This window comes from Vanessa tameamea, chromosome 4, assembly GCF_037043105.1.
Source record: "Vanessa tameamea isolate UH-Manoa-2023 chromosome 4, ilVanTame1 primary haplotype, whole genome shotgun sequence".
Taxonomy (NCBI): Eukaryota; Metazoa; Arthropoda; class Insecta; order Lepidoptera; family Nymphalidae; genus Vanessa; species Vanessa tameamea.
In genome coordinates this window covers 8419550-8441268 of record NC_087312.1, presented here as the reverse complement: position 1 = coordinate 8441268, position 21719 = coordinate 8419550, and the positions used below count along the sequence as shown (strand labels likewise).

The 21719-nt window shown below is 30.8% G+C and overlaps 3 protein-coding genes across 4 annotated transcripts in view; 1 reads left to right on the top strand and 2 right to left on the bottom strand.

Annotated features, from left to right (window-relative positions):
- Positions 1 to 21719, bottom strand: part of LOC113394504 (negative elongation factor E) — a 58242-nt gene that overhangs the window by 11705 nt on the left and 24818 nt on the right. The gene's annotated exons all lie outside the window — the stretch shown is intronic.
- On the bottom strand, positions 3237 to 8877 carry LOC113394466 (uncharacterized). Its single transcript, XM_026631784.2, has 5 exons — positions 8696 to 8877; positions 6426 to 8554; positions 5296 to 6357; positions 3650 to 5208; positions 3237 to 3533 (listed from the first exon to the last, which is right to left on the bottom strand). The coding sequence occupies exons 1-5, from the start codon at positions 8858 to 8860 to the stop codon at positions 3241 to 3243; spliced, it is 5208 nt and encodes a 1735-aa protein (XP_026487569.2). The 5' UTR covers positions 8861 to 8877; the 3' UTR covers positions 3237 to 3240.
- LOC113394345 (LIM/homeobox protein Lhx3) overlaps positions 9473 to 21719 on the top strand; it is a 43587-nt gene continuing 31340 nt past the window's right edge. For both annotated transcript variants that reach the window (XM_026631624.2, XM_064220461.1), the window contains exon 1: positions 9473 to 9749. In XM_026631624.2, the coding sequence (XP_026487409.1) occupies positions 9659 to 9749 (91 nt within the window). In that variant the 5' untranslated portion in view covers positions 9473 to 9658. The remainder of the gene's footprint in view (positions 9750 to 21719) is intronic.

Sequence of the window (21719 nt, the reverse complement as noted above, 5' to 3'; positions counted from 1 at the left end):
AGTTAAATTGTCTTATAAACAATAATTGTACATAAAAATTGGTTTTTGTATATTAATTATAAAATCCTATATATGAAATGTGATGGATGTTTTGTATATGACTTTAAATTAATCATTATTCCTAATGTAGAATAAGTTCCTTATTCATTAGAAGAGTCATTTAGGCGGACAACGGACCTTTTTCCGAATTTTATCCAATATAGATCTTTGGTGAAAATGAGAATTGTATTGAAAGTGTAATAATTCAATGAAATACTTCTAATTGTTATATGATGACTTCATTTAAGTTTCATATGTCTAGTAAACAGCTTTAGAGACTACATATAGTATATATCTTATCTATCTATATATCTTAGCTAATGCATTCTAATGACTCTTTAACTTTATCTGTAAGCATATTGGTAGAGCGCTAAATGGGATAATGATGGGAAGCGGTCAACATCGCTTATAGACATTGTTACTGTAAGAAATATTAATCTTTCATATCGTCGTTTTACCATTGAACTTGGGAACTAAGATGTTTTGTCCATTGTGTAACACTGGGTCTCTCGCCCTTTAAGCCTGTACACAGTATTAGTAGGTATTGTTGTATGTATGTCGGTAGAATATGTGATGAGTGGGTACCTCCCCAGTCTTGCTTGCACAAGGCTCTACCACCAAGTTTATTTATAAGTTGTATATGGAGATTCAATCATAGATATATTGTAAGTATATGGAGATTCAATCATAGATATAAAAAAAACCACTCATATTGTCGGAATCAACCTCGTACAGCTCTAAGATTTTCAAAATATTACATTGCTTCGTCTCAACAGTATCTTCATTCTAAGCCTACCAAATATAAAAAAAAAATGTTATATTTTTTTAAAAGTTCTTGAAAGTCTTTGTAAGAGAAAATTTTTTCTCACGACATATACTTATAGGCGGTAAAAAATACTAAGATTTATTATTATTTATTTGCCTGCTTTCAATCTCTGTAAAACCCAGTTTATTTATGAAAATGGACTAAGGAAGCTATAGATGGATGAACAAATTATGGGTATGGATGAATAAATAATGGGAAACAAATCAGAAAGGTCAATAATAGTTTACTTAAAGTCAAACATTTGCCGCTCGGGCGAGCGTGGCTAAGTGGATCGGTCAAGGCGACAGACGCGCGGTGGTACCGACATCTCTTTTATACCAGAAGTTATTGGTCCTGGTGTTTCCGTACTTGTAAATATACTTTTTGTAAAGAAAATAGAGAAATTTTCCCAATTAAAAGGCAAATTAATCAACTTACTGTTACCACAATAAGACAAGCCTTATTATAACGATTTTTATAGATCACATCTATGTTTGAGCGCACACAGATACACTTTAGATTTCCTTACTCTCATAGTCTAGGCGATTTCACAATCATAAGGCTATATCTGATACACGGCAACTTTTGAAATCAGGATTGTTTCTGAAAATTATTTTAAAGAAAATCCTTCTTATCTTTTATAATCGCAAGAGACTTCTATAGTATGTCCAGCAGCATTTTAAAGAGATTTATTTATATATATTTTAGTGCAGTCTTCATTCACTAACTCTCATAGTTCGAGGAGAAGGTAATCATGAACGGAGAATCACGCGCATACTTAAAGTTTATTGACAAAAACAACGGTTATTGATCATCTAGGAATCGGAACGCTGGGTTAATGTAGCTTAATTAATAAGCTCAATGACGGAAGGACATAAAATTAAATGTTATTAGATAGTTAACACTCATAATAATTAAAATATATTTTATAACATTACGTCAAAATAAATTTATTTTTAATTTATACACTCTTTAAATTAAATAAAAATGTGTTACCTAGTTAATTTCAAATGTAATTTTATAATTGTCTTGTACTACGTAAGTTTATAAAAAATTTGCATCTCAGGATACAGTTCTTCAAACAATATATAAGAATTAAATTAAATAGGAATATATTAAATGAACATACAATGTTTAATTAGCATGTATACATATTTAAGGCGTGGGTCCACGAGATTTGTGTATATGTGTGCGTTTTTTTTTGTGTGTGTGTAGTGTTGTGTATTTGTGACATGAAACTTAATTTAAAAGTTTTTAAATTAATTTAAGAAATTGGTTTTGATTTATACATTTTACTAGGTTGAATTGTATAGACGACTAGTTAGGATTTTAGTTGAGGCGACTAGTCATGTTGTTGCTTTTGAGGTTATATATAGCAGCAACGTTAAAAGCTAAGAGTGTCACTTCTGCTATGGGAAGCATTGTTATATTCATCGGTAAGGAGAATCCGGGTTGTTGTTTGTATATAGTCGTAGTTAATAATTTGGTGAATATGTGTGAGCATTGTTTGGTGTATACTATGTCTATACTCTGTTATTTATTTAGACTTTCTCACACTATCAAGGTTGTTTAGGAGAGAAAGATATTTAACGATAAGATATCTTTGTTACTTATTTTAGGAAAAAAATATATTTCAAAATTTAATTATCAATCAAAAATAAATTAAAAGATATAAATAAGACACCCTTTACAAAAATTATACAGACTATCAAAGTTAGACTGACTTGACTAAGAGTACACCGCTTTAAGCTAAACTGCCTTCTTTAATCGACGATTGAGTTAAAACGCTCCAAACTCTTTGCTTTATCAAAAGACAGAGTAGAGTCACTGAATCAATTGATCTGCTATGGATTTTACATAAGGATACTCTAATATCTTGATTGTTCAAATTTCGAAAACTAAGCTTTGTCAAAAGTGAGAAAGACAGCGAGGGATGTGGATCGAACCTGCGATCGACGTCACGAGGTCAATAAACCACACAAAGCACGGTTTTGGCACATAACATTCGTTTAATATTAAACTATTCAACACAAGGGTGCTAATAGAATTATTTTTTAAAGTTTTAATTTACTCTTTATTGCTTCATAATAAAATATATAACTTTGTAGTATTCGTTAGCTATTAAATACGATTTATTTATGAAGGTAAATGCAAGTACCATAAACTTGATTAATAAATAAGGAACAAATTACTATAAAGTAATTGTATCAATATGAAATTGTTCGACCCGGAAGTATTTTTTTATAATATTAAAACACGTCAAATACAACGAAATGATAACTACATATTCAAGGTTAGTTTTCTATTATTGTTAAAGTATATATAATCAAACTATAAATTTTGAAATTATACACGCTATTAGTGCATGTATTATAAAATACATTTCCTTTATATTATTATTCGCTATACGATTCAATAAATATTATTCTATAAGTACGTATGTCCATTCCGCACTCAGATGTTAGTGTAATTGCATATTTCTCTGATTTGTCTTTCGCTGGTATAGTCACAGGCAGAGCTAAAAAGGCGTTTGTATGTTGAGCCAAAGTTACTTTTTCGAGTCTTGGAAATAGAGTCTTAGAGGTAATCCGGAAGGTAGCTTCGCTTTTTAGAATATGTTGCACTTCTGATAAGTTTGAACCACCTTCTTTTAAAAGCATCCCTAAGATAATCTTTCCTGTAGCAGTTTCTGAAATAGGATAAGATTAAAAAATATGAATCAAGTTATAATAACAATAGTTTTGTATAATACTTTGTACAGTACATTAACTAAATTTAGAGTGACCGAAAAATTAAATATCATACCTATTAGCTGATCAAAAACGTGAATCATTGTATCTGACGCTTGTTCAAGTAATGCATAGCGTAACGATTTTACCATTAACTCGTTTCGGTGAGGAACCATTACGGCTGTAGTTCGATAGCACTCACAAGCTTCTCCGCAACTACAGGGGTCTATAGGCCACGTTTGAACCTTTACTTGTAAAGTATCTATAGCTAAATCCCAACGAGGTTGCGTTGTTATACGGATAAAAAATTCACCGACGTCGCTTCTGAACCATAACCATGAATTTTCAATTTGAGTACTAAGGCAAACAATTTGAAAATATAATTTGTATTCTAGAACTTCTTGCCCACTTTCTTTGGGTATGCCACTTAGAGTAATTTCCTGATCAATAAGGTAAAGTCGGTTTATGCAAAACTTTGGTTGAATATCTTTTTCAAAGGTAACAGGTATTACAGGTTCATTGTCAGTCAAATGTAATTTAAATACAGCATTTACGGCAAACGGGGATGCTACCAAAACGTCTACTTTATTTGGTCTATACAAAGGTCCCGTTACTTTACACTTCCTTATGGGATAGAGCGATCCTGCATGTCCAGAGAGTAGGAAAATAATAAAAGTATCAAATATTCTTGTTTTATTAAATCCATGCACGAGAAGTACTGCTGTCTCTTTTGCAACAAAATTAGCTGTATATTTAACACTGAGGTATATTTTTTTACCAGTGTCAGCGGATGACGTCTTTTCAACAGTGAAATTACTTTTTATATTATTTAATATAATATAATTAAATATTAATGTTTCTTGATTTGAAGGACTAATAGCTAACAGTCTTGTTGAACTTCTAAGAAGAGGAGGATTAAACTCAACCAGATCTTTTGTTTTAAACATAGGCAATGTTACGAATAAATGTATAGATAAAAATAACATAACTAAAAAGTTTGGGTGTAAAAAATCTTTAGTACTTAGTGGAAAATATAGTTTTAAAATATTCATTGCTTCAATTATAAGACAAGCATTATTTATAATGTTATTTTCTACACAGTTATTGCAATCGTCACAAAATAATTGAAAATGTTCTTCCATAAACGGACAATAAGTCAATATAGTTGATATTATTGCAATTCCATCTGCTAAATCTGTTGTTATATTGGTGATAATTTTCGGAGTTTTTTTCTTACCACGAAGTTTTTCATGTTGTAATAAAATATTTTCATTATACCATTCTGTTAATATTTTTATAATATCTCTCGGTTGTGTACTCATACAGACGCATTCAAAGAAACAACTGTCCATCACAAATACTTTGTAACTTTGAAGAATTAAATCAATCCAACTTTGTTTACTTAATCTATTAAAAAGCACAACATCGGCTAGTAGTTGTTGCGTTAAAATAATATCAGCATTGCATCGTGGGGTCGTATTATCAGAATATATAACAAATTGTTCATAACTTAGCAAAAACTTCGCCTGTAAGACTCCTACATTTGCTCCGCGAGATCTTAGTAATATTAATATTTCCCGATATGTGTCATGAATTTCTTTAACACATTTATATGACTCGTCCACGCCAATTACTCTAAAAATATGAGTTGAATATGTTAATAAAAACACTTTAATTTATGATAAACGAAATAAGAACAAAAAAATAATTTCAATAACTAACGATATTTTACGTATGTGTTTCATTAGTGGCCCAGCAATCCTCCGAACAAAATTTAAGTATGAAACATTAATTCCTTTTGATTTGGCACCGCCTGATTGAGTTGATATAGATGCTGAAATAGCATGAAACGTGTCTGGTATAATGGGATACAAATCTCTTCGAAATCCTTGTTGAAACATCCATTTTTCAAGGAATGAGCAGCAGACTTCCATGTAATTATATTGTTCAAATTGGGTTTTTAAAGGAAAATATGGGTATGAACTTTCTTCAGCTTTAACTAAAAACTGGGAATGTAAAGTTAAAGGACAGTAAGTGAAGCAAAAACAAACTTCTACTTCACAACATGAACCGTTAGTGTGTTGAAAGTTCAAAGTAATATTTTGAACATAAGTTGTTTGACAGGAAACTGAAACTTTTACTGAAACATGAGTATAGTATGTTTCATTTTCTAATTCAATTTTTGAGTCAATGAATTCTACTGTAAGATTTGGTTCTTCTTTGGAAGAACAAGAAAATAATTCTTTCGTAGACTGACCGTCCATTTTTAATGTTAGCATTTTTCTTAATTCTGTACCTATAGAACATGGAGGAAAAATAATTTTATATGTATCAGGATACATATCTGGGATTTGTCTTTTTCCGATAAAAGTTAAGTTGTAGTAAGGTATGGTCATAAGTTTGTCCAAATATAATAAAGCCGTCGAGACGAATCGACCGTGACCCTTTGGTTGAAATTTTAATGTGAAATTGGCTGATTTTCCAATATTTAATTCGAATTTCATATTATTTTCATTTATAACAATCTGACTGTCTTCTGTACTATGTATATCTAAGGTAAATATTGGAGACAATTTTGAGGTGACAATTGTTATGGGTATGCAATATTTGGATACATTAGTCATAGCAAAATCCATAGTATTTTCAATATTTTGTACGTAAATCATTTCAAATTTATCAACTGAAAATGTTATCCAAGGTACTGTTATTACTCCTGTTATTCGACAGTAACAAATATCTTTATTCGTACTTTTTATTTTTATTTTAGGATTATTTTCATATGACCTAAAAAATGAACAAATGTATATTATTAAAAAAATACATGTGACTGTTATATCTTAAGGATTACTTACTTTTCAGAGTCTTCTATATAGTGCCGAAGTTCTGTTGAGCATAGATTTTGATTAGGTGGACCTAGCAAGCCGTTTGTTCTAAATGGTATATACATTTCATATTCTCTTCGAAATATGTCATATACTTTAATATATACTGTTTTGGATTGTCCACCATCTAAATTGAAATAAAATATTCTCTTTCTTTCATTCCCTTGCATTACATATACGTCAAAAATATTATCATCTCCTGTATCCAGTACATCGACAACTGTCTTTAATACACTTACATTTTGAAATGTTACAGGTACAAAAGTAATCATATTACATGGTATTCGAGGCATGTATATATTTTTAGGGTGTATTAATAATTTTGGTTCCACAACATTTCCACTAACCGGTAAGATGACATTTTCTTTATTATTTATCTTTATATATATGTCAAAATTGAATTCAAGAATGCATGGAATTTTCACAATAATATCGAAGACCATTACTACTTTTGGACGTATAGTACCGCACATTGGCTCTATCCTTAAACCTTGAATTAACGGTTCTACAACATGAAAGAGAGCAATTTCCCTCGATGAGTTTTCAAGCTTAACGTTTTCAACAGTTTCCATATTTAAAGCAATATCTTTGAATGTTACCACTGTCTGTAAAAATTTTATCGACAGTTTACGAGTAACAACACTGAGTTCAAAAGGTATATTTCTCGTACATTTACTTATTGATAATAATTCAACTTCATGTGTTTTCGTTTTGTTGGGCTTGCATATATATTGCACATCACATAATCTACACGAGTGTCGTGGTATAGTTCCAGCCTTTGGTATTATTTCAAAAGGCGTATCTGGATGTAATTCATCCCACTTAAAGTCAACGGGTAAATTAAAATGATTATAAATTCTAATGGGAACTGAAGTTACAAATGTTTCAGTTGTAACCATACCAAATTTCAAGCTTTTTTCATTAACCATTAAAGTTGGATTTCCAATTTGTAAAGTATATGGATGGTTCCGGTGATATTTTTCATTTATAGTGTATTGAAATGTATGTGAAAATGTCCCTTCCATATGTGCTAAACAAAATATTGTTAAATTCGCTTTTACAAAAGATTTTACTTTCATTTTTAGTGTTACCTTCTTTTCATCTGAATAAAGTATAAATTTATCTTTAAAGAATTCCACTGATATATTGAATTTCGTATTATTATGAATTATCAGATTATGTTCCCCATAAGTTGATGTACCGACTCTTCCAAAATTTATAGTAAAAGGGATTAATCTTATTTGGAATAGATCGTAGGTTGAAGGTGTTTCTTGGATAGTTTGATAAAAAATGTTGTCTTTAATTTCCATTGATGCAATTGTATAACATTTGTGTTTGTCCGTAGTGTACTTTTCTAAAATAGGTATCTTTTCATATAACATTTTAGACATTTGAAGATATTTTAGTCCTAATTTATTTCTTTCATTATGAATTAATAATTCTTTGCCTGTGTATGTATAGGTTGGGTTTAATTCGTTTAATTTATGCAATGATTCAATTTGTATTTGTTTCGAAGATTTTCTATAAATTACATTTATATTAAAATGGACAGTATAAGTTATACAATTTTTGTCAGACGATTCTTTAAATACGTCGTGTGGATTAATTATTTCGAATATTATGCTATTTTTTAACTTGAGACATGTCGACTTGACGGTTATGGCGATTTTTTTCGACGTATTCGGTGGTATTGTAAATGTTTCGGGGTGTAAATTAATACCAGGTATTCTAACGTATTGCATTTTAGCACTCAAAACAGATTCATTCTGTATTCTTATAAATTTTGTTGTTTTAGTATTTATAATGACATCACCAAAGTTTATGTTTTCCGGAGTGTGGTGTACATTTGGATATTCAAATTGGCCACTAATATAATATCGGCCAATTTCGGAATGAAATTCATCGTAACAACACCGACTTCCATCGACTTTTATTAAACGTAAATCAAATACAAATCTGTTATCGAATTGTTTATCGTATTTCGCTTTCGTTATACATTCGTTTTTAGGTGTAAATGTTATTTCAATCGTATGGCTGTTTTTATACTTTACACTAAATGCTCTATGTGCGGCAGAAATTTCAAAGGCTTCATCAAATTTCTGAAAAAAGTACAAGTTATTAAAGTCTCGAATAAATTACATATGTTGTTGATATTACGAGTTATTAGTATTATTTACCTTGACTATTTGATATTAAATTATATAAAATTACTATTTTAATTTATAGTTTAGCTATATTACCATTAAACGTCCTTCGCATAGCGTTTTCAGATAAGCAGATGTGTCAAGATCGAATTCAACATCTAATTCAAGTGTTGTAGAAAGTCCTACAAAAGATATTGGAAATTCCACAACTTTAAATCTTTTGAAAACATCATCAGGGTTGTAGGAAGTACAATTAGACATAATTATAATATGATTATTTTAAAATAAATTGATTTTATATTAAAATGACGATTTATACAATAAACTTCAAAAATACTGTTTAGTTATGACATAGACAAAATAAACTTTAGAATTAACAGTTAAAAAATACCGTGTGAAGTAGTCAAATAGTTAGTATATTGAATTAAATAAAATAAAATTGTTAATTTTATTTTTTTTGTAGAATACAGAATGCTATATAGATATGTTAGTATATATACGGGTTTTACTCAAGCATTTTAGTATCTCGAAAATAAACATAAGAAACGAGTACTAAATGCGAATTACAAAAGTCTGTTATAATTTCAAAATTCCCTTTCTTCGCTTCGGTACGAGATAAGTAGGAACGAAGTGCCCCGTGAACGGTATAACGCGCTAGAGTAATATTGTAGATGGATGTAAGCACGGGGGGTGTGTCGTACGACTCGGGAAAATTAGTTCGGGGCGGGGGAGCCCCTCGTCACCCCGGGCCCGGGGGTTTATCAGATTCAGGGGGTGAAAAATTACTTCTCAATGGGAGGGCGCGGCGAAAGCGAGGCAGGGGCGGGCGTGGGCGGCGCTGCCACGTGGGCCAAGCCTTTATCCGCCGCGACGACCACTGCACTTCTTTCATGCTTCAATTATGAAAAGGTGCGTGTGTAAGACTCTTAAGCCGTAACTACTACGGGATGCTGTGGTGTCGTATTGAGGGATTAATGCTTTGTGTTTATCGGACAAATTGGATGTAAAGATACTAGTTTCTGTGAAGTTAATGTTGGGCGAAAGCTTCGTGAGAGCTCCATGGACCCCACGCTGGAGGCTATGCATCCTCTGGATCCACCGCCACCCGATGTTTTACTTGCATTGTTAGCGAGAAATAAGGCTCTGGAAGGTAGGTACGATTAACAAGGCAGGATACTCCATTAAGATTCGTAATAACTTGGTGATTACTGAAAACTTTATTTGTAAATATTAAATTAAACTTACATTTTTTTATTCGTGGGAATAACTGTAACTATTAAAATTGTTTCATGATAGCAAATTAATAAAATAGTAAATAAAATTTATTTACTTCGTGGTATACGATATTTTTATAAAACAGTAGCAGTGCGTTGTTTGTGTTAATAAGAAAGGGAAATAAGCCGTTTTTAAGTTAAGAAATAGTTCTGTGATTATGTTACCTTATGTTTTTTGTAGTCGATCATTTTATATATTTATTTAATTCTTTGTTACGTAGAATATAAAAAAAAAGCAATCATATGAAGTGTAGCAAATAATCAGGAATGTGTAAATGAAAAATTATATACAATACAATATATGTAACCAACATACATATGAATAAATATAAAATATTACATACTTAAAACAGCGTGAATTAATATATAATCAAATACATAAGTGTATAAGCTACATATAAAAATGGGTTGACCATCTTTGACGGCCGACTGCCACTCCGTCCACCCCTCCACATTAATTTAATTAATTTTTAATAAAATAACTTAAACAAACAAAAACGAATGTGTATTTTTTTACTGTCTTTACTCTTAATCGTCTCACTCACACTAAGATATCTTGTAAACAGGAACGTCACTCACTCATACCAATGAACGTCTATAATAATTTAATGTTGTGTATAGATCTGGTTGATTCTGGGCTGGTTCCTTCTGTTGCGTGAGATGGTTACTTGCTCTTATCGATGGTACGCTTAACAATCATTTCCTTAATATGCTTTTACGTCATACGTTTGTGATGGGTTAGATCTACGAAATAGATAACTCTTTAATTACATAGTTATCAATCTTGTTAAAATTTTGATGACTTTTTGAAAATTCCAAGCGATTGCAAACATGTAAATTTATACATAATTCTTTTTATGGAAAATTACCGTATTACATTTATGAGCAAACAAATATTGAATATTTCAAATATTTGGAAAAAAAATGAGATCGTTACAAACTATATCTATTCATCTTGCAATAAGAAAGTACTATTGTAAATTTATTTTGTTTAATGCCATTTGTGAATTTAACAAAAAGTTATTTGACAAAATTACTTTTTTTAAATGTATTTGTTACCTTCACAATTAAAGAAAACTCTAAAGGTAATTTCTGTTTAATATATCATTGCAGAAAATAAGTAATTGTTACCTTGAAACGAATTGTAGTACTTGTTGAAGTTGAATTTAAAATAGGGATGACGTTTTCATAATGCTACAATTACCGCGTAGTGAGCCGCGTGGCTGTGCGGGCGAACGGCGGCGCACGGCACGTGCCACCTACCCTCTTCCTACCAGCACGGCGTTTTGTTTATATATTTTACTACCAAGTTTTAATATTACACTGTTAATACCACAGAAATCAGAAATGTCATATTCCTTTTTTATTACAACTAAGTTAGACTTCGTAAATTTCAAACTTTATTCAAGTGTTACAGGATATTATTCAACCATACTTTACTGCCAGTTTTTATGTATTACGTAGATTTCCAATCAATTTATCGGGCGATCATGCACAAATATATCGTGAACTTAAACAGTGAAAATTTGTGCATTCTCTGATTTAAAAGTTGAAACGAAATTCCTTATTAGTTCAAATGTACGTATTTTTTATACTTACTGAGTGTTTCAGCTCACTATTAGATCTATTAGGTCATATTTTATTATAAACAAAAATCTTTTTTTTCTTCTATTTCTGCAATTATATTCACTAAAACTTAAAATCCTTGCTCGATATTATTATGATGTTAGGATATGATTTATTTGATTCATATGCCACTTCTATTCGACTTCCTGTTCTTAGGCGAAGTTTATATTTTTTACCAGTAGGGCTTCAAATGCACGTAATCAAGTTAAGTGCTCTTGCCCAAAAGCGTCGATGGGCTCTTTTTGATTTTAACGCCAACGGCACCTATTATTCCGATAACGTCGCACTCAGCGAAATTGATCTAATACTTTTACCTGAATATTGATTCTGTTCGGGATCTGATGTATGTTTAAAGAATTATTTAAATTAAACCAATATGAACCATATAATATCGTGAAAAGGTTTTTTTACTATATATCCAAAAGTCAAATAATTAGGTTACGACTAGTGCCATAGCAAGCAAGTTATATATTATTTTTATTTAGCGTGTTCCTGTTACGTTTAACCAAATATTTAGTGTATTTGAAATTATAATAATGACGTCATCCACATATGACAAAATATTTGCCTTTTCACACAACAATAAACGTAAGTGCTGTGTTGCATCGCTCTTGTAAGTATGGTGTTATGCACAATAAAACTATACTATAGGTGCAAATTAAGCAAATATAATAATCAAATAGATGTAATAAAGATGTAGAAGATGTACTTGGGAGTCGTACATTTAAATTTTCGTGTAACGTCAAAATGTATTTTCTTAAATAGAAAATAAGAATATTATTTATTCAAGTGAGCCCTTATGATTACTTCTGGCCGTGTTACAGATTTAAATTTAATGTAAAACTACTATCGGTTCGGCATGTACCGAGAGGAACCGGTAAGAAAATCAGTAGTTAATATTTTGTTGTTAAAATGGAAATAAAGCACTGAACGACTTCTTCTTCTATTCAGGCAGGCAGCCTGTTGCAGGACTTGAGACAAATGATTTAATAAAAGAGTTTTTATATTAATGGTAAAGAGATGATTAGAAATTTAGTTTTCTCTCAGACGTCGTAATTATTATTGAAGACTTGAAGAAATTTGAATAAAATTGCATATTTCGAATATTTTATTTCTATTCTTGGGTTGAATTTTTTATTATTTATAACACTAACTGACATCAACTCGTGAACTTCAAAGAAGGTTGAATTAAATGGCACTGAATTGTTTTCCCTTTGCCTATTTATAAATTACACTATTGCCTATATCTTTAACATCAAACATAAATAGTAACACATAATAATACACTATTTATAAAGACGTATACACGTATTATATTCATATTTTTTTTATATACGTTTTTTTTGTTTATTACTGCGAATTAGTAAAAACCATAACCGCATTCAATTCCATTTAATATGAGATTACGACCCTTTTATTATGTTTAAAAGCTATGATTATGTTGATAGGGAGCGCTTTCGCCTGTGGCATAGGCGCTTATTATTTCTGTAAACTTGTATTGTGTTGAACAAGCTTTGTAGTAGAAATCAAATCCCAATATATTATCTTTAAATATTATACGAAAGGGATCGTTTTTGCATCTCTACTAGCGTGAGAAAAAAAATGCAATTTTATCACAACATTTTTGTAGTTTTAAAAAATATTTCCAAAAATATTTCCATTGTAATGGTCATATATTTATCATATTTTGACAATAATTTTAAACATTTTGAATGTGAACATTTATTTCGTTTAAAACATTTATACATTTTTTCATTTATGTAAAGGTACACAATAAAAAGATTAATTAAATTGAAAACAAAACCAATTTTTAAGGGTGGAAACATTATTTGTAGGAAGTATTTAATGCCAGAAAGTGGAGATGTCACCTATTATGTTATCGCATTAACGCCGGAAGGGTGCACGTGTCGACGCGTGCGCAACGAATCGTCTCCTTCCGGTTCCCCTACAAACCTCACTTGGTCACAGTTATTAAATAGAATTAAATCGACAAATTTAACCAGCACAGTTCACCTAAACGATATAAAGGAAAAATAGGTTATAGGTTTTACCAGATTTCATTAATCATCAGTACAATTTTGCTTTAGATATATTGTTTATAATTAAGAAACAAGAATTCTTCTCTCTATATATCATCATACCTAGATATCGATATAAGAAGAAATTTAATTTTCACAGTGACCCATCTCATGCCATCGGAAGTAGTAAGGAAGTATCAATGCAGGCGTCAATTATTATTTTATCGCCAAACAAGGCTGATTCGTTTTATTTTCGTATCGATAGAATAGGGGTGAGTGAGCTACAAAGCTACAAAGTTAGAGTTAAACCGCAAGAAATAATGACATCAACTTAGCTTACGTATGGCAATGTATTGGGAATCAATGCAATTATTTATTATTAAAATAATCGCTTATTATACACACGACCAATCATGGAATGAAATCTTGAAATCATCATGAGTTGTTCCTTCTAAAAAAGAAAATAATTTTGTCAAGCAAGAATAAATTTTGTACGTAAGCACTCGTACCTAAATAGCTTATACCATGTTCAAACCAAAGTGTGATTTTATAGCACCTATATATATTTTTTCTATATGATGCGTCTCTGGTTTAATGTTTCATTGTTACCAAACATCTAGGCTTATAATACAACTTAACTTACCCAGTGCCTCATTAAGAGGTTCAAATATATCATTTCATTTGTTGAGTAATTTTTATTGATAAATATGCATTATTTTTGTGTTAATTTTGAAACAATAACAGAATAAGTAATACAAAACTTATAATTCGTTAAAATCATTTAATTTTAATTGTATTTAAAAAACCATTGGACCTTAAAACTGATCTTAAATCCCTGATCAATATTTCAAATTATAAATGTAAAGAATCTAATTTTCTGTGTAACCCTTTCAGATGAGTTTCAGATATCTTTTCAGAAGTCTTTTATTTTTCTAAACCAATCAATTCCAAACAGGAGAGGCAGTTTGAAGAAACAATGGCAACTTTAATTATATTTGTTAAAATTTTACTTACGTAAACGTATGAATAAATATAATTATTTAAGTAAGAAGTGCCGAAATAAATCGCATAACAAAACCGTCGATTTATCGCTGATAATAGATATATTTCGCAATTAGTAATAATTATTACGAAATATAATACTAATTTTAAATCTCAGTATTATAAGTTTCTCACATATCCAACGTCCACCTCGTGAGATTTCACTGAGTAATAACTCAATGATAACATCACTGAACATTAAAACAAAAAATACTTCGAATAATAGTATCGGATATATATTCAAATAATTAAATAGGGAAACAGTAACTTTATGGCTTATAGCTTAAATTGGGGCGGAATCATCACTCGCTCAGCAGGGGTCGACATCTGTCCACTTATACTTAAACCTGGCTGACTCGGTGTACCTACTGTGTCGCGTACCTGTTGAAATTTTATAGATTTTAGACAAAACAAGAAAAATCTTTATCGAAAGATTTTTTGAATTTGGAAAACGATTCTTTATTATTTTGGACATAATATAAGTTTCACATCTATAATGAGAGTAAATATTATTTTATGGAACGTAATCCTTAGATCGATTTGTTCAGGAAAGGATTTTCTGTTCTTGGCAAAATAATTAATCATAATTTTTTTTATCAATGTAAAAAGCTATAACCATGAAACGGATGAGCTATAATTTTTAATCTAAATTTGCAAAAAAACAGCAATATGTATATAATTATGAAAAAATCCGCGATTATACTATACCATCAAACATAAACGAAGCCCAAAAGTCATTTGTAGTAGAGTAATTTAGTAGGGAGAGGTCTTTGATTACTTGAATATAAAGGGCTTCTGCACAAAGCCCGTGATCAGCTTTATCCCTTTGTTAGAGTTTTAATCAATCACTGAGATCTGTTCAGACTATTCGAATCGTTGGTCACAGTTGGTTGTTTTCTTAGATAAGTGTGGCGAGTTTTTATGTATGTTTAATAAATTAAAATTATTATATATATTTTTAATACAAAGCTTTTGTTTTAATTCACTAAAAATAATAAAAATAAGGCTTTCGCATGTATTTGATCGCGTGTTCATCGCTTCGTATTATCGATTTAACTATTTATGTTATTAATAATAATACGTTTTAATAATAAACCTATTGCAAGTCTCATAATAATAAATAGTTGTATTAATATACTTTAATCAATGTAGACAATAATGTCGGCACAGAAGCAAAATCCTGAGGAGATACTTTAATAAAAATATTATGTGGAAATATGCCCAACTTATTTAGGGCTTAAGGCAAGGCTGTTTGGGTAGGTACCATCCGCTCACCATATATTCTAACTGCAAACAGCAATAGTTATTATTTTTGAGCTCTGGTTTGAAAGTTTGGTGAGCCTTTGTAACTATAGGCACACGGGATATAACATCTTAATTCCCGAGGCTGGCGACGCATTGGCCTTGTAAGCTGTGATTAATATTTCTTACAGTATCAATAAGGGCGCAGGTGACAACTTACTATCAGAAGGTCCAAATGCCTTGCCAATATATATAGTATTGTTTATTCCAGAATAGGACTTTACATATTCTAGAATACATAAGATCTTAGAATAGAACCGTTTATTAAACTATAGGTATCATAAAATTATAAAAATAATATAACAACCTCAATCATTGACTCGAGCTAGCTGAGAATATAAGTCACCGACGCGTTGGTGATTTTTATCTTAACAAGTATTATTCCCTAATAAATTCATATCAAAACAATGTGGGTGCGCCACGTGAGACAGATGGTAACAGGGGAACCGTTGCGTGGGTAATTATATTGGCTGGATGAGGTAGCTCTTTGACTTCTATCAACGCTACTGAGGGAACCAACAATTTGAACGTTATTAGGCATTATTATGATGATGCTCTGTTGTGAACTACTTAGTAGGAAGTTAAAAATGACAGTTTGTGTGGATAGATGTTTTTTCCCCGTTACCTTTGATTTTAGCTATACCATGCTAGAAGATAATTGACGCAATTATACCACAAACATCAATAATAATATCAGATTACATAGATTTCCCTCGCCAATTTTCACCAGTAAGCTCCCGTTTAATCAAACAAGATTTTTTTTTAAATCACGTGTTCTTATTACTGCGTCATCTCGTATCTATGGGGGATGAAAGTCTACCATGTCATGTATATACATCCCGTGGTGAAGCAGGAAGTTCCAGTAGTAAGCCAGAGTAAGCCACACTTCGTGGCGATTGCTAGAAACTTTTTTCATAACCTAATTCCATCCATCAGTCAAAAAACCTATATATATATGTTATACATATGTTTTTTTAATAAAAATATCTCCACAGACTTTTTGACCGTGTCCTTGGTGTAACTTTTCTTCTTTTTTTTATGTGACCGATTTTTTTTTTGTGGTATTTTTATGCGTAGACGCAAATGGGCCACTTGATGGTAAGTGGTCACCACCGCCCACGGAGAATGGCGGTGTAAGAAATATTAACCATTCCTTACATCGCAAATGCGCCACCAACCTTGCGAACTTTAAGACGTTATAGCCAAGTTTAAGACGTTTAAGTAAAATACACAAATATTCACTTGGTATCAGAAACGAAATAAGATAATAATAATATAAATAAATACATTTTAAACAATCGTTAGGCAAGCACCACTGTATTTACAAAGTATAAGTAGAGTGTACTTAATTTGTATTCCTGATTCATCTAATGCTTGGCAGCGAAGGAAATTATTGTGGAGAAACCTGAACATGTCGGATGAAAATCATATGTAAATCCAACAAACATTGGAGCAACGTGGTGGAATAGGTTCCAAATCTTCTTCTTGAAAAGGAGAGTAGGCTTCAGCCCAATTGTATTGCTATTATTTACATTTTAAATCATAACCGTAAGAATACCTAACGACAATTACTCAGTCATCAGTCGTCACTTGTTTTATTTTCTAATCTACATATTTAGGATATGTCCGTAAGGTATCGTTAAAGCGTTCGACTTAGGAACGGTCAATGTTTGAGATTCGTCTTATCTAAGTTACCTACTACTTTATTAAATTTTGTATCGTATTAATTACATCTTTAATTACATAAATATCTTATTTCTTGTTTTATTAAATTATAGATAACTTATCTCGTTTTTATCTATCTATATGTTGTCTGCTAAAAAAAATTTGCTAAAATGCTAAAATTTCTCACTGCTGGGCTAAGGCCTCCTTTCCCTTTGAGGAGAAGGTTTGAAGTATATTCCACCATGCTGCTCCAATGCAGGTTGGTTGATACACATGTGGAGTTAGCGTAACTGCAGGAACAAGAGGCATTATAGTTCCCAAGGTTGATGTCGTAGTAGTAAATTAAGGCATGGTTAATATTTCTTACATTACCAGTGGCTATCCTACCTATTAAATAAAAAGCAAACAGTATAAAAATAAATCAATATTCGTGTTTTAAATGACTGAAAATAGTATTTGTTAACCGTCTATGGTTACAAATTGCATTGTATACATCTGTAAAAATAATTAAACCGTTTATATGGATTGGTAATAATTATAATTTTAAACTTATATTTAATGATTGAGTCCTTATGAATAATTATTTAGAATTCGCGTGTCTGTTCGATAGCACGAAACATTTTATTTAAAGTCCCTTTTAAAGAATTAATCGTATTTATAAAATTATTGCAAATGAATGTTATTATTCTGTAATTATAAGCTATAGATACGTTTCATATCACATTTTAAACGTTTTTAAAAAAAATGGTCATTGTTTTTTTTTATTTCTGTTTGTGTATTCCCCAATAGGTTAGTTTATCAAAAACAAATTTTGACAATTATTTTTTCTTTCGATCAGGTATATTTCAAGAGTCAAACGTTGGAATAAGGAAAGAAATCTAGTAGATTAGTCGATTGTTTTACATAAATTATAAGTTATATTTAACTATTCTAAACTGATTTTAATGAGTATCAAGATATGTGTGGATAATGCATGCGTGGATTTTGACTGGATAGGAAAGAAGAACTTTTCATGTGCTTATTTCGTTTTTATAACTCATTTGTTCTTCGGTATTGAAGAAAAACGCTTTGAAAAATTGGATGTATCGTTTAATTATATCGTATAATTTTGCCACGTGTATCCGACTGGGGCTCCGTGGAATATGGGATTTACGATATGTTATTTATGTAGATATTATGCATGAAAAATACAATATATATTAATTTGTAAATTATGTAACAAATTAATTGAACTAAATTTAAAAATTTTTTTGTTAAGGATTAGTATTTAAATTATTGCGAATTTTTCTATAATAATTTTGGAGAATATCGTCGGTCTTTAATAGTTTTGGCAGTGTTCGCCTGGATCGCTTTTCGGACGCGCAGATATCTTTGCGACAAATCTACGTTAATCAAGTATCATCCCTTGGTCATCATACTATGAGCTAATATAAATTAATTATATCAGTCAAGTTAATAGTTATGAGTGATTCAGGAATGAAAACCGACGAACCATCAATAGAAATAAATGAACCTTTATTTTATTAGTATGATTGATATTTTGTTTAAAATTTCTACATATATATTTAGTATGAAAAACTATTTAACTGTTAACAGCATGTGAGATTAGTCATTATGGACAATCATAAGTATTCTTTTTCTGTTCTTAAGTGAAACATTCTCAGTCCAACACTTTCCCCTATATAAGAAATTACCTCGTATTGAAGTTGGAAAGGTCTACGCTTACTGTAAAACTGCGGTACGATTCCCAGGCGATACATTGGAGAAAGCACGTATACACGTCACCTCAAGGCTGTCACTGAATGACTGAAAGCCTCTTACGTTAAATATAACATTTAAATAAATGACTTCTATATAAATCAATATGAACTCTGAAAATTATCTAGGAATGCTCATTTTGACCTCAACCAGAAAGAGCATGTTTATTTGGGTCTTCAAAAGCTTACGCAGTTACGAAATAACTACTGAATAAAGTACGATACAACTTGGACACAATCTTAGTGCGTCTCGATCTAAGTAACATTAAGTTCTTTGGACTAACTAGGACATAAATAACGGCTTATACTTTATGTGACCAAATTATATAATACATATTTTATTCAGATATATTTAAAACGTCTAAACTATATGTAAGAAACTAAGGAAATATATGTAAAAAGCTACGAATATATGGAAGCCATACTTCTTGTAATTACGATAAAATAATAATAATAATTGAAACGGAAGGATTCTTGATTTCAATACAAGATCAAGTAATTAATACTAAAAATTACAGGAAACACATAATTAAAGATCCAAGCTCTCTAGACGACCGCTGTAGAAAATGCCACAAAAATCCAGAAACTATTCAGCACATAATAAATGCATGCCCACTTTTAACACAGAACGATTACACACACCGACATAACCAAATCGTACATTATGTGCATCAAAAACTTGCCATTAAATATAAACTGTTACCGCCTAAAGTAGAACCATACTACCAGTACACACCCAAAGCCGTTCTGGAGAGTCCCAGTTACAGGATGTACTTTGACCGAGCTATACTAACAGACAAAACGATTTATTGTAATAGACCAGACATCACCGTAGTTGATAAAGCTAACAAAACTGCATATTTAATAGACATAGCCGTGCCCAATACCCATAATATAAAACAAACAATTGCAGATAAAATACATAAATACTCTGAACTTAAAGAAGAGATACTTAGAATATGGAATTTGGACAAAGTGTATATCGTTCCACTGGTACTCTCCAGTACGGGAGTAATCCCAAATCATCTACACCATAGTATTAAATTACTACAACTCCCAGAAAATGCATATATCACCATGCAAAAAGCTGCCATCCTAAATACATGCCGAATTGTACGTCGTTTTCTTCAGGATGAACCTACATAAAACATATTGACTACATAAATAAGATCATTTACTTGGCCATGCCCGTAAATGGTTTATAAAAATACCAGCTCTCGGCTGAGAAAAATACATATCGTATATAAACAATAATAATAATCTTGATGATTGAAAGAAAATAAACAAGTGAAAAAATTGTTTGGTTACAATGAAACAGAAGATGGTAAAATAAAATCATTCACACATTTACCTCAACTCATAAAACAGCCATTGTAATAAATTGCCAATTAGACATAACACACTAGATCTCCTTGTGCTGTATGTGGAAGAGCGGAGACTCCTAGCACAAATTAACTGTTTATTTAAAATAATAGTTAAATTCGTTGTAGGTTGAAGTACGAGAATAACTTATTATGACGTCATATATGAATAAACTCTATCGGTATATTATTATTCTTATACAGTATACGAGTATGTAATGGGCGTTAAAATTTAAAGGAAATACTCTCTCTCTTCAAGAAAAGAGAGGGGTACGCCGAGGCTACACTGAACAAAAAATATAGATCCTATGCCCATTTCCAAACAAAACTTTATTGTACCAGTACCTTCCTGATAAAATATAATTTAATAGCATCGGTATAGTTACTTACACGATAATTTATCTTTTTTATCGGATGTCAAATTACTGATGACATATATAATGAAAGAGAAACATCGTATATAACTTTATTAGTATTGCCATATGTTATACGTTATAAAAAAAGAATTACGAAAGAATCATTCGTATTATTTTCTTATATATTTTCTAGTTGTTTTCAGGTATGTAAACATTAACGTTTTCTTAAGTTTTAATAATTTTAACGGTTGTTGATGCTTTCATATATAAATAAATAAATGGGTCTTTTATTTCTAAAATTAAATTGGTAAATTACGAGTATAATGAGCAATTTAATATTGGAACGTTTTCACCTTCACCTTGTTAAGGCGAACAATTTACCTAAATAGCACGTTAGAGAGAATATTAAGGAGACGACCGACCTCCGCTGCTCATTACTGGGTAGTATTAAAAGCAGGGCCCTTCTGATAGAATATGTATTTTTACGAGCACGGGGCGAAACTTCGTGCATATTTGATGCCTGTAATCTCGGCCCTTCCACCAGCTTCGCCTGCGCCATCTACTGTAAAATATAACGATGGATAACCCTTAGTATATATATGTCCACTTATTAAATGGTTCCGACTGAAGGTATAAGTAATTATTTTAGTCTTATATCAATCATACTGTACAGTTATAAAGTACTTTTGATAATTAGTATTGTTGGTTATTTTTTTTGTG

What these genes read in the sequence shown, in the direction of transcription:
- LOC113394466 (XM_026631784.2), bottom strand. Translation starts at nt 8,860, where the DNA reads ATGTCTAATTGTACTTCCTACAACCCTGATGATGTTTTCAAAAGATTT. An exon ending in TATGCGAAGGACGTTTAATG is followed by an intron (nt 8,555 to 8,695) that starts GTAATATAGCTA and finishes TACTTTTTTCAG; the next exon opens with AAATTTGATGAAGCCTTTGA. An exon ending in AAACACATACGTAAAATATC is followed by an intron (nt 5,209 to 5,295) that starts GTTAGTTATTGA and finishes TCATATTTTTAG; the next exon opens with AGTAATTGGCGTGGACGAGT.